Source organism: Coffea arabica, chromosome 3e, assembly GCF_036785885.1.
Source record: "Coffea arabica cultivar ET-39 chromosome 3e, Coffea Arabica ET-39 HiFi, whole genome shotgun sequence".
Lineage (NCBI taxonomy): Eukaryota > Viridiplantae > Streptophyta > Magnoliopsida > Gentianales > Rubiaceae > Coffea > Coffea arabica.
In genome coordinates, this window is record NC_092315.1 from 12,367,035 (window position 1) to 12,379,986 (window position 12,952).

Sequence of the window (12,952 nt, forward strand, 5' to 3'; positions counted from 1 at the left end):
TCCCCGCGTGGTCTGTCCTCCATTAATGGAGGGCTAATTCTCTAATTCTAGTCGAGGGGCAACTGACGAATTGGTTCAATAACTACTGTGAGATCTAAATTATTTTTAATTATTTTCTTCATTTATTGATATTTATATGCTTCCTGTTTTTAATTGTTATAGTCCTTATGTATGATTGATTAGTGCGCAATAATTAATTATTCATATTGGCTATTTTGCTAAATAGAGGTAATTGAATCCGTAATTGTTCGTTATCTCTACCTTAGTAGCAACTGGCGTAATTGGGTTTATGGCAGGGGAGCATACGATCTAGTTTAAACAAACCCTCGTAGCGTGTTTGTTAGTTAGGATTGGGCCTTTCTAATTATTAATGCAATCTAGAAATTAAATCCTATGGTCGTACCTAGGGTTGTTTTTGGGTTAGAGAAATAGCTAACGGTCGTACCTTAGTTATCGATAAATTAAGGAAGGGTTGGTTGTTCAGCGCGTGCGAGACAACTATAACCAATCTATTAATAAATGTTGGAATTATCTGTGATTCGATGATCAGTGCATGAACCATTTCTGAAGTGTACCTTTGGCTAGAGTTTCTCCAATTATTTCTTTAAATTAATTATTTCTGTAGTTACTTTATTTTTAGCATTCAATCGTGAAATCCCCCCATTTGTCTTGATTCGAAAAGGAATAAATTTCTCTCCAGTCCCTGAGGAGACGACCCTACTTACCACTGTCTACTAGTTAGTGAATTCAGTTAAATAATTAATTCAGGTATATCGGATTAAGCAAACTCTTCGGGAATAGGGTGAATCAAGTAACCCATTGCACACATAGAGTCCCTGCTCCAGTACTCGAATTGATTATTGACTGTTTTAGGTGGTAGTTAGGTTTTATTTATTATTATTGCATAGGTTCGGCACCTGTCAATTTTTGGCACCTTTGCCGGGGACTGGCGTCTGAATTATTTGTTTCTTTTTTAGTTCAGTTTTATTTATTTATTTTATTTTATTTTTCTTGGTATTTTTGCTAGTTTATGCCCCGTTCTTCTCGCACAGGTGAATTGATATACGATCCTGAGGTTGAGAAGGCAGCACGTTGGCGAAGGCAAGAGACCAAGAGACAAAAAGAAGGGCACTTATCTTCTGAAAACGAGTCAGTAGAAGACGAATTTAGCATGGCCAACACCCAGACATTAAGGGAGTTGGCTACCCCGGAGTTGACTCACCAGCCCCTGTGCATCACTTTCCCAACTCTGTCTGAGAATACCTCCTTCGAGCTGAAATCGGGGTTGATTCAGCTCCTACCTTCGTTCCATGGTCTTTCTGGTGAAGAACCTCACAAACACGTCAAGGAGTTCGAAGTGGTTTGCTCTAGCATGAAACCTCCTGGGGTCACCGAGGAGCAAATAAGACTTAGAGCTTTCCCCTTCTCTCTCAAGGATGCAGCGAAGGATTGGCTATACTACCTACCTGCAGGTAGTATCACCACGTGGGCACAATTGAAAAAGAAATTCCTAGAAAAATTCTTCTCCGCATCCCGGGCTGCGAGTTTGAGAAAGGAAATATGCAGTATCAAGCAGTACTCCGGGGAGTCCTTGTACGACTATTGAGAAAGGTTCAACAAGTTGTGCACTAGATGCCCACAGCATCAAATTAGTGAACAACTATTGATCCAATACTTCTATGAAGGGCTCCAGTCAACTGACAGGAGTATTATTGACGCTGCGAGTGGAGGAGCCCTGGCGAACAAGACACCGAAGGGAGCATGAGACCTGATCGAAGCCATGGCAGAGAACTCCCAACAATTTGGCTTCCGTGAGAGCAACCCTGCCCGTAGAGTCAACGAGGTAGAGACTTCATCCATACAGCAGCAACTGTCAGAGTTGACGTCTGCTGTCAGGCAATTAGCCATGAGGGACACACCGCGAGCGAAGGTGTGTGGAATCTGCACTAGCATAGACCATTGCACGGACACGTGCCCCATTTTGCAAGAGGACGGGGCGGAACAGGTAAACATGGCCGGAGGCGTGCCCACGCCCCGCAGGCAGTATGACCCGTATTCCAACACATACAACCCCGGTTGGAGAGACCATCCCAATTTCAGTTATGGGAACCGATCGCAAAATTCACTCTCAAATCGCCCACCAGGGTTTCAGCAACCATGGCAGCAAAATCCTCAACCTTCATCCGCAAATTCAAGTAGCTCTCTGGAGGATATTGTCAAGAGTCTGGCTACGACTACCGCCCAGATCCAGCAAGAGACTAGACAGCTCCAGCAGGAGACTAGGTCATTGACCACGAATATGGCTCAACTCCAGCAAGAAACTAGAGCCTTAACCCTGAGCACCACTCAGTTCCAGCAGGATACCAGAGCAGGCATGAAGGATATGGATGCTCGAATAAGCCAATTGGCAACTGCGATAAATCGCCTGGAGTCCCACGCTCATGGAAAATTGCCATCTCAACCCGAGGTGAATCCTAGGAATGTAAGTGCTATGGCACTGAGGAGTGGCAAGGAACTGGAAGAGCCTAAAGTGAAAAATTCAAAAAGCAAAAGTGAGGAGGAGATAGAAAAGGAAATTGAAGAGGAAGGACGTATCCGAGAAGATCCTAAGGTAACCTTCACTTCTCCACCCACTACTACATCTAACTTACCTCCTTTTCCCTCCAGGTTGGCGAAGACAAGGAAAGTAGAGAAGGAAAAAGAACTTTTGGATGTGTTCAGGAAAATAGAGATTAACATCCCCTTACTGGACGCAATCAAGCAGATACCGAAATATGCCAAATTTTTGAAGGACTTGTGCACCCATAAGAGGAAGTTAAGGGGAGATGAACGAGTGGCGGTGGGAGAAAACGTGTCAGCCATGCTCCAAAAGAAACTCCCACCAAAATGTGGAGACCCAGGTATGTTTACCATTCCCTGCAAGATAGGAGGTGCCTCGATTAGGAAGGCAATGTTGGATTTAGGGGCGTCAATCAATGTAATGCCTAAAACAATTTATACGTCCCTTAATCTTGGACCATTAAAAGGCACAGACATTATAATCCAACTTGCAGACCGTACCAATGCTTACCCGGAAGGGTTAGTTGAAGATGTTTTGGTGCAGGTCAATGAGTTAGTTTTTCCTGCAGATTTCTATGTCCTAGACATGGGGGATGAAAGGGCACTAAATCCGTCTCCTATTTTGTTAGGTATGCCATTTTTAAGCACTGCTAGGACGAAAATAGATGTAAATGAGGGTACTTTGTCGATGGAGTTTGATGGAAAAATTGTGAATTTTAATATTTTTGATGCGATGAAGTACCCAAATGAGACTAACTCTGTTTATGCTTTAAGTGTTGTTGAACCCCTTGTACAGGAAATATTTGAATTGGATGGGGTTGATGCACTGGCAGTGGCATTAGCCAAACATCTTGAGTTGGGAGCAACTCCTGATGTAGAATTGAGTGATGAGTTATACCGGGCTGTTGGAGCACTGCATTCGCTCCCACCACTCTCCCCAAGGTATGAGCTTACTTCTCTCTTTGTACCAGAAACTCAGGCAAAATTGTTACCTTCTATTGTGCAGGCACCTGAGTTGGAGCTCAAGCCTCTCCCGAAGCACTTGAAGTATGCATTTCTCGGAGACAATGAGACGTTACCAGTCATCATATCTGCTCACCTGTCACCAAGACAAGAAGATGACCTTATTCGTCTTCTTCGAGACCATAAGGAAGCGATTGGGTGGAGCGTAGCAGATATCAAGGGAATTAGCCCCTCTTTATGCATGCATCAGATCCGGCTTGAGGAGGATGCAAAACCAGTGAGGCAAGCGCAACGGAGATTGAACCCACTGATGATGGAAGTGGTGAAGAAGGAGATACTTAAACTCCTAGAAGTGGGGATCATCTTCGCCATCTCAGATAGTCCTTGGGTGAGTCCAGTGTAAGTGGTCCCGAAAAAGGCGGGAGTAACCGTTGAAGAGAACCAAAAGGGTGAGATGGTCCCGGTGAGGAAACCCACAGGAGGGCGTCAGTGCATTGACTACCGACGCCTGAATGCCGTGACGAAGAAGGACCACTTCCCTCTACCTTTTATTGATCAGATGATAGAAAGGTTAGCTGGTCGTGTCTATTACTGCTTTCTTGACGGTTTCTCAGGTTATTTTCAAATTGCGATAGCCCCAGAGGATCAGGAGAAAACTACCTTCACCTGCCCCTTTGGTACATTTGCCTACCGGAGGATGCCCTTCGGCCTGTGTAATGCTCCAGCGACTTTTCAAAGGTGCATGGTAAGTATCTTTTCCGAATATGTAGAAAAGATTATTGAAGTGTTTATGGATGATTTTAGTGTTTATGGAGATAGTTTTGATGAATGCCTGGATAATTTAGCTTTAATTTTAAAAAGGTGCATTGAGGCAAATTTAGTTTTAAATTGGGAAAAGTGTCATTTCATGGTGGATCATGGCATTGTTTTAGGGCATGTAGTGTCGGCCAGAGGTATAGAGGTAGACAAGGCAAAAGTCGATATTATTTCTGCTTTACCTTACCCCGCAAGTGTGCGGGAGGTGCGCTCCTTTTTGGGTCATGCAGGGTTCTACAGGAAATTCATCAAAGATTTCTCCAAAATTGGAGCGCCCCTGTTCAAACTGTTGCAAAAAGATGTAGCATATGACTTCACCGAGGAGTGCAAGGTGGCATTTGACAGATTGAGGGAGTCATTGACATCACCACCTGTTATCCAACCTCCAGACTGGAGCATCCCGTTTGAGATAATGTGTGACTCGGGTGACTATGCAGTGGGAGCGGTGCTGGGGCAACGGATTGGCAGGGCTGCACATGCAATCTACTATGCATCAAAAGCGTTGAATGGAGCTCAACTCAACTACTCTACAACAGAGAAAGAATTACTTGTTGTGGTTTTTGCATTAGAAAAATTTAGACCTTATTTGTTAGGTGCGAAAGTAATAGTTTTTTCTGATCATGCAGCCTTAAGGTACTTGATGACGAAGAAGGACGCTAAACCAAGGCTCATCAGATGGATCCTGCTTCTTCAAGAGTTCAACTTGGAGATTAAGGATAAAAGTGGGGCAGAAAACTTAGTCGCTGATCACTTGAGCTGCTTGCTTGCTCATAAGGAGGAGCCACCATTGAGGGAGGCATTTTCAGAGGAGCAACTACTTGCCATTAACTCGTCTACACCCTGGTATGCTGATATAGTAAACTTCTTAGTGACTAATCAATTGCCTGCAGGGTGGCCAAAGGCTAAGAGAGACAAGTTGAAGAGTGATGCTAAATATTACATCTAGGACGACCCGTACCTGTGGAGACAATGTTCAGATCAAGTTCTAAGAAGATGTGTAAGTGCAGGTGAATTCCACTCTATTTTAAATTTCTGTCATTCATTTGCATGTGGAGGGCATTTTGGGCCCAAGCGAACAGCTCGCAAAGTGTTAGAGAGTGGTTTTTACTAGCCCACCCTTTTTAAGGATTCGTACTTATTTTGTAAATCCTGTGATAGGTGTCAAAGGGTGGGAAATATTTTTCGTAAGGATCAAATGCTTCAGACCCCCATGTTGTTTGTTGAAATTTTTGATGTTTGGGGGATAGATTTTATGGGTCCCTTCCCATCATCTTTTGGATTCTTATATATCTTACTTGCGGTTGATTATGTCTCCAAGTGGGTGGAAGCCAAAGCCACCCGTACTAACGATTCTAGAGTTGTTGCAGAGTTTTTAAAATCTAATATTTTTGTCCGCTTTGGAATGCCAAGAGCTGTGGTAAGTGATAGGGGGACACATTTTTGTAATAAGACTATCACTGTCCTGTTCCGAAAATATGGCGTGCTCCACAAGGTATCCACACCGTGTCACTCGCAGGCAAACGGTCAAGCCGAAGTGTCAAACAGGGAAATTAAGTCGATCTTGGAGAAGATGGTGCGTCCGGATAGGAAGGATTGGAGTTTAAAGCTAGAAGACGCATTATGGGCATACAGAACCGCATATAAGACGCCTATTGGGATGTCCCCCTACAGACTTGTCTTCGGTAAGGCTTGTCATCTCCCGGTGGAGTTCGAACACATGGCGTTCTGGGCAGTGAAGCAATGCAACATGGACCTAGGAGTAGCGGGGGGGTTCAGAGGAAATTGCAGCTACAAGAGTTAGAGGAGATAAGAAATGAAGCGTATGAGAATGCCACGATCTATAAGGAAAAGAGTAAAATCTTTCATGATCAGTAGGTTTCAAGAAAATCTTTTGTAGTGGGGCAAAAAGTTCTCTTGTATCACTCAAGGCTTAAACTCTTTCCTGGTAAGTTACATTCTCGTTGGATTGGTCCATTTGTCGTTTCTAATGTGTTTCATTATGGTGCAGTGGAGATCCAAAGTTTGAAAACGGAGAAAAAGTTCGTGGTGAATGGCAATCGTCTAAAGCCTTATTATGAGGGGTTCTTTATTAAAGAAGTAGAAGTTGTACACCTCCAAGATTCACTTTATCTTGCTTGAGGGTTTTGGCCATGTCTAGCCAAAGACATTAAAGAAAGGCGCTACTTGGGAGGCAACCCAAGACTATTTGTTTCAGTTTTCATTCATTTTTGAAGTTTTAGTTAAGTGTTAGTGTCAATTAATAGCTTGATGTTTGGTGGCAGAAAATTAATAGTTAGACGTGCCCACGCCAAGTGGTCACGCCTGAGGGAAAGAAATTTTCGTTTAGGATCTGCGGACTCTATAGCAGTTAGATGTGCCCACGCCAGGTGGTCACGCCTGAGGGAAAGAAATTTTCGTTCAGAATCTGCGGACTCTATAGCAGTTAGACGTGCCCACGCTAGGTAGTCACGCTAACGGATCCAGAATTTTCGCCGGGTGGTCAAAAGACTAGGGAGCGGTTAGGCATGCCCACGCCTAAGCTAGAGATTCTTTGAAAAAAAAAATATATATATATATATATATATATATTGATAAGACCAAATTGCCCCCGAACGACAAAAGGAAGAAAGGAAATTTTTTTTTTCAAGGACCCGTAGCCCTATTTCCCTTCTTTCTTTCTTTCTTCTTCCTTCTTTTCTTTCTTTTCTTCTTTCCCTTCTTTTGCTTTCCGCCGCCGCCCCACACCAGAGCCAGAACTGCCGCCGCCCATTGCGTCGCTGCCCACCGCGGGCCTCGCCCCTGCACCAGCCGCGCGAGACCCCTTCCGCACGCCGGGCCGCCAAGCGATCTGGCAGATCGCGCACCAGCAACCGCAGCAACCAACAGCGGCAGGCGCGCGACTCCAGCTCACTTCCAGAGCAGCAAGCGGCCAGAGCCCCCAGCACGCGCGACTCTGCCTGGCAACCCATCGCACGCCGTCCAGTCCAGTCGCGCTCTTGACCGGCAGCCAGGAGCGCAGTTTTTGCGCGCCGCCGCAGGCGCGACCCATCCGTGCGCCTCGTCTTGCGCCAACAGCAGCCCAGACCAGCAACAGCGAGCAGCAACGCCGCAGGCGCCCACTGTGCGCGCAGCTTCACCAGCCACCAGCTGCCTTCCCACCGCGCGCACGGATCAAAACCAGCTGCGCAAGGTGCGCAATCATCCGCCAAGCGCCGCGCCCACCTGCGTTCTTTTTCTTTTCCACCCATGGCAACTACCGGTTATTCCTTCCCCCTGGTGATTTCTTTCTTTAATTTTCTGTCACTAAGTAGCTGAGGCCAGATTACTAGTCTTTATTAGCTGACGCCAAATTTTAATTTCGTAGCTGAGGCCAGATTTTTGATTTGCTAGCTGAGGACAGATATTTTGTGCTTGTTTGGGTGCTGTGATATATCTGTGGTGGATTGTTGATTGTTTGGTCAATTTTGTGCTCAACCAATGATATTTGGAGAAAATTTTGCTCTAGTTGCCTCTTTATTTAGTTTTTGAGGGGGTTTTTGCTCTGTTTATTTGATTAATTATGATTAATTACTTTTTGGGTCAAATTGGTAGTGTTTGGGAAATTTTGCTGCTCACAGTACTACTTAGCTTTTGGGGTAATTTTATTGTTTGGTTGTGCACTTGTCTGTGATTGGAAGCTGTGATTGGGACCTTTTACTGAATCAGCTGCCTGTTGACCTCTTTTGTGCACATTTGCCTTGCCTCTGCCCTATCCAATAGACCAAATGACCAAACCAAAAACTAAAGGCAAGAACAAGCCATCCACATCCACCCCACAGCCTACAGTCTCCTTGAGTGGACCTGTCCCATCGACTGGGCCTGGAGAGCCTCGTACCCGCCTTGGACGGAATAGGGAGGTTCATATCTCCTCACGGCCCACTTTAGCGGCAATTTGACCTTCACCCGGGCTGCCGACAAGGAGCGGTATGCCTCGGCTTGCACAAGGAAGATTATTCCTTGTAAATACATCCATGGCCCTATACTTGATATGCTAAACCTGAGGGATGAGGTCACGCTGCACTTGACTAGCGTAGGCTGGACCAGCTATGCTTCTATCGTTTTACCTGCTTTCACTGAACTGACGTGAGAATTTTATGCTACTTTTGAGTTTAATATTCCTGATGAATTCTCCGTTACCACTCCTGGGGTAGTGAGGTTTCGATTAATGGGTAGAGAGTTCACCCAATCTATAACTGAATTTAATTTGGCTCTTGGGTTCATTGATATTCCCTACTCCCAGAGTGAGGAGTATATGCACAGTGTGTGCGAGTATACGGAGCCATTTTTCTCTCATTACATTGATTATTGGAGAGATTTGTCGGTTGACCGACACTGCTATGACCCCAGTCAGTCTAAGGCTTCTTATCTTAAGAGCGCCGCCTACCGTTATTTACATAGATTCATGGCCTATAGTTTCTCAGGTAGGAAGGATAGCTCGGGTACTCTGACCAAGCTCGAGTTCTTTCTCGTTTGGTGCATGGTCACTCGGACTAGGGTCAATTTCGGTAGCTGGTTTGCCCTCCACCTCCGAACTGTGCTAAGTAAGAAAAATAAGTCATTAATCTTAGGCTCATTTATCACTCAGTTGGCTATAAATCTTAGGGTTTTGGACTTAAATAATCATAACTTGCATCGTGCTTGTACTATGGAACCCCTCGATTTGGTTTGTTTGGAATAAATGGATCTTGTGAGACAGGTGGCGGGCGTTTTTCAGTTTGCTTCCTCGGGGCCAATCTCCGTTCCTCTAAAGCGCAGAGCTTCCAAAACCGCTGACCCGGAGGCTGGTGGTCCTTCTACGGATGTCCCCGGACCATCCTCTTCGGCACCTCCACCATCTTCCTCCGTCGATAGCCAGCTTGCAGCTCTTCGATTCCAGATGCAGCACATGGACACTCGCATGGAGCGGATGGAGCGTCAAATGGCCGGCATGGCCCAGAATTTAGCACAATACCTCCACCACGTGGGTTTCCGCCCACCGTGCCCTCCACAACCTTAGTTCACCTCTGCCCTCCGCCGTATTCAGGGAAGCGTTGTTGCCTTTATCGCTTTATTTTCATCTTTATCCGCTTCCATTAAGGACAATGAAAGGTTTAGGTGTGGGGGAGGGTTAATTATGCATTAGTTGTGCTTTGAGCTGTTTTATGTGCATTTCCTTGCCTTAGTAGCTCTCTTCTTTAAACTGTGATGAATGCAATTGAGATGTGAGTATAAGCAGTAAGTTCATGCCATGGGGTGTTCTATTTTCCTTGGTATTAAATTAATTGATGAATATGCGGGACTTGACATCAATTTGATCACTTGTGCAATTTTTGAGCCTAATTTTTCGTTTGTTGAGTGATTAGTGCATATGGTTTGTCATTCTAGAACTTGCTTGGTTATGCATGTCAAGACCACATCTAAATGAGTTTAATGCATTGAAATGATAGGGCACCTAGGAATGAGCCATTTTTGGACTTTCTTAAAACCGACCCTTGGATTATTTACTACCATTAGGGAGCCAAGTTGAGCCTTAACCCCTATTCTTTGCTTGAGACCCCAGCTTTTAGCCGTGAAACCTCTTTTTAGACTTTCTTTCTGAACCTCGTGTGAAGAAGTGCTTTGATTTCATTATACAGAATTTTGGAATAGTATCTGAGTGGCATTGCACATGTCTATATATATATAAAAAAAAACCACAAAAAGAGAAAAAAAGAGGTGGAAAGAAGGCAAAATGCAAGAAAGCAACGAGTAAAGTTGATTCTTATGGTGCTGGTTGGGAGTTGCTGAAAAAAAAAAGAAAAGGAAAAAAAAAGAAAAAAAAATATAGAAAAAAGAGAGGAGAAAGGAAAAGTCGAAGGTCGTGGCAAGTGCCCATTTACTTCACTTATATGATGGTTGAGATGCCTTGAAGTTTCAGATGTGCAAAGCATCTGTGTAATGAATTTCTGATCACTTTCTTTACACTTTTACACCCTTTTGATTCCTTTTATCCTACCTTCTCACCCTAGCCCCATTACAACCTTGCAAAGTCCCTTGATTGTTGCACTTAAATTCATAAGTAAGTGGTGGAGATATGATATATGAGCAAGCTTATGGTAGTGTCATTCTATTGTGTTGATTTGAGAGCCATCTTATATACACTTTGGAGTGAATGAGTACACTTTGAACTGTGAGCATTGTTGATTTGGTATATTCTGATTCCGATGAGGTTATTGGGGAATTTGGGATGCCGTTTCTGGTATGAACTGTTGTGATTAGCTTCGTATCTTAATTGTACTTCTGAGTTAATTATGCTTGAGGGCAAGCATAGTTCAAGTGTGGGGGAGATTGATAGGATGCATTTTAGTGGGTATTTTGGGCATTATTGCACAATTAATTGACTAAATATTTTCCTTAATTGGGTGGATTCTACTGATATTTTGTTTTGGTGCTAATTGCAGGAATAGATGCTGAAAAGTGCTTAAATTCAACTTTTAGAAAATTCATCGGACGTGGGGCCTGCTTGAGAAGCTGAAGAAATCTAATTGTAATAGATTTTATTTTAATATATTTAGAGGGAGTCTGGTTGCAATTTTGGAACAAGTAACAATTTTTGGCTATTGGGGATGGCATTATCTCTTGCGCGGCTTAGGTTTAGGAAAAAAAAACTTGCTCTGAAATGAGAGAGGAGGGCCACAGCATTGCAGAGAAAAAGGCAGCAGACAATAGCCACTTTTGTTGACTTTGGGGATGCTTGTGAGCTTTTCATGAGTCTGGACCAAATTGAGGAATAAAACAATTGAAACCTTTCTCTCGTATGCATTGCTAACAAAGAAAGAAAAAGCTAGCCGCAATTGTGGACCTTTGATTCGTTTGTCAATTTAGCTTTGACCGAAATTGAAGAAGGAAGGAAAGAGACACTCTCGTGTGTCTCTGTAAGCAATTCGGGAAAAAGGCAATAAAAGGCCAGCCGCCACTGTGATTTGCAGTTAACGCTTTTTTCCCCTGCTCGATACAATTGAAGGGAGCAATTTAACTTTTCGTATGTTTGGGCTCTGGAAACCATCGAGAGTAATCAATCTCTTTGTTCTTGTCTTCGGTCATTGACCGGAAGTGAAGGATCCGATTCGGCAACCTTTCCAAATCATCCCCGCGTGGTCTGTCCTCCATTAATGGAGGGCTAATTCTCTAATTCTAGTCGAGGGGCAACTGACGAATTGGTTCAATAACTACTGTGAGATCTAAATTATTTTCTTCATTTATTGATATTTATATGCTTCCTATTTTTAATTGTTATAGTCCTTATGTATGATTGATTAGTATGCAATAATTAATTATTCATATAGGCTATTTTACTAAATAGAGGTAATTGAATCCGTAATTGTTCGTTATCTCTACCTTAGTAGCAACTGGCGTAATTGGGTTTATGGCAGGGGAGCATACGATCTAGTTTAAACAAACCCTCGTAGCGTGTTTGTTAGTTAGGATTGGGCCTTTCTAATTATTAATGCAATCACTCAATTGGCTGTAAATCTTGGGGTTTTGGACTTAAATAATCATAACTTGCATCGTGCTTGTACTATGGAACCCCTCGATTTGGTTTGTTTGGAAAAAATGGGTCTTGTGAGACAGGTGGCGGGCGTTTTTCAGTTTGCTCCCCCGGGGCCAATCTCCGTTCCTCCAAAGCGCAGAGCTTCCAAAACCGCTGACCCGGAGGCTGGTGGTCCTTCTACGGATGCCCCCGGACCATCCTCTTCGGCACCTCCACCATCTTCCTCCGTCGATAGCCAGCTTGCAGCTCTTCGATTTCAGATGCAGCACATGGACACTCGCATGGAGCGGATGGAGCGTCAAATGGCCGGCATGGCCCAGAATTTAGCACAATACCTCCACCACGTGGGTTTCCGCCCACCGTGCCCTCCACAACCTTAGTTCACCTCTGCCCTCCGCCGTATTCAGGGAAGCGTTGTTGCCTTTATCGCTTTATTTTCATCTTTATCCGCTTCCATTGAGGACAATGAAAGGTTTAGGTGTGGGGGAGGGTTAATTATGCATTAGTTGTGCTTTGAGCTGTTTTATGTGCATTTCACTTGTGCATATGATTATTTCTTGCAATTAAATACTTGATCACTGTTTAATTGTGTGAGTAATTAACAGCCATCTAAGAGTGCTCAATCCGTAATTGTTGGGTAATTTTAGTGCATGTGGCAAGTGACATGATTCAATTGTAGTAGAAACTTTTGAATTGTTGTTGCGGAAATATATGATATAGCCTAAATAAACCGAGCGTGTGTGTTTGTTGGTTATAATTGGTGGCCAGTCTAATAATTAATGCTGTCAATAGGTTAAATCCTAAGAGCATGTTTAGGACTGCTTAATTGGCTAGGGCAATAACCACAGAGCTTGTTGTGGTTATCGAATCAGGAAGGTTAGGCAGGTTGTCAGAGCTTGTTGACAACCATAACCAGTTTATTTGTAAATGAAAGATTTTATCTCTGCATCTGTGATCAATGATTCGAACCATTAGTGGAGATTATACCTTTGACTAGAGATTTTCCTTCCGTTAATTTACTTTCTATTTATTGTTATTTATTTTATCTGCGATTGTCTTATTTTT

General features: G+C 43.7%; 1 protein-coding gene across 1 annotated transcript; it reads left to right on the top strand.

The window, feature by feature from the left end:
• Positions 1-1,780: 1,780 nt before the first annotated feature.
• LOC113737367 (uncharacterized) lies at positions 1,781-3,925 on the top strand. Its single transcript, XM_027264611.2, has 2 exons — positions 1,781-2,530; positions 2,678-3,925. Exons 1-2 carry the CDS (start codon positions 1,781-1,783, stop codon positions 3,923-3,925), a joined length of 1,998 nt encoding a protein of 665 aa, XP_027120412.2.
• Positions 3,926-12,952: the final 9,027 nt, after the last annotated feature.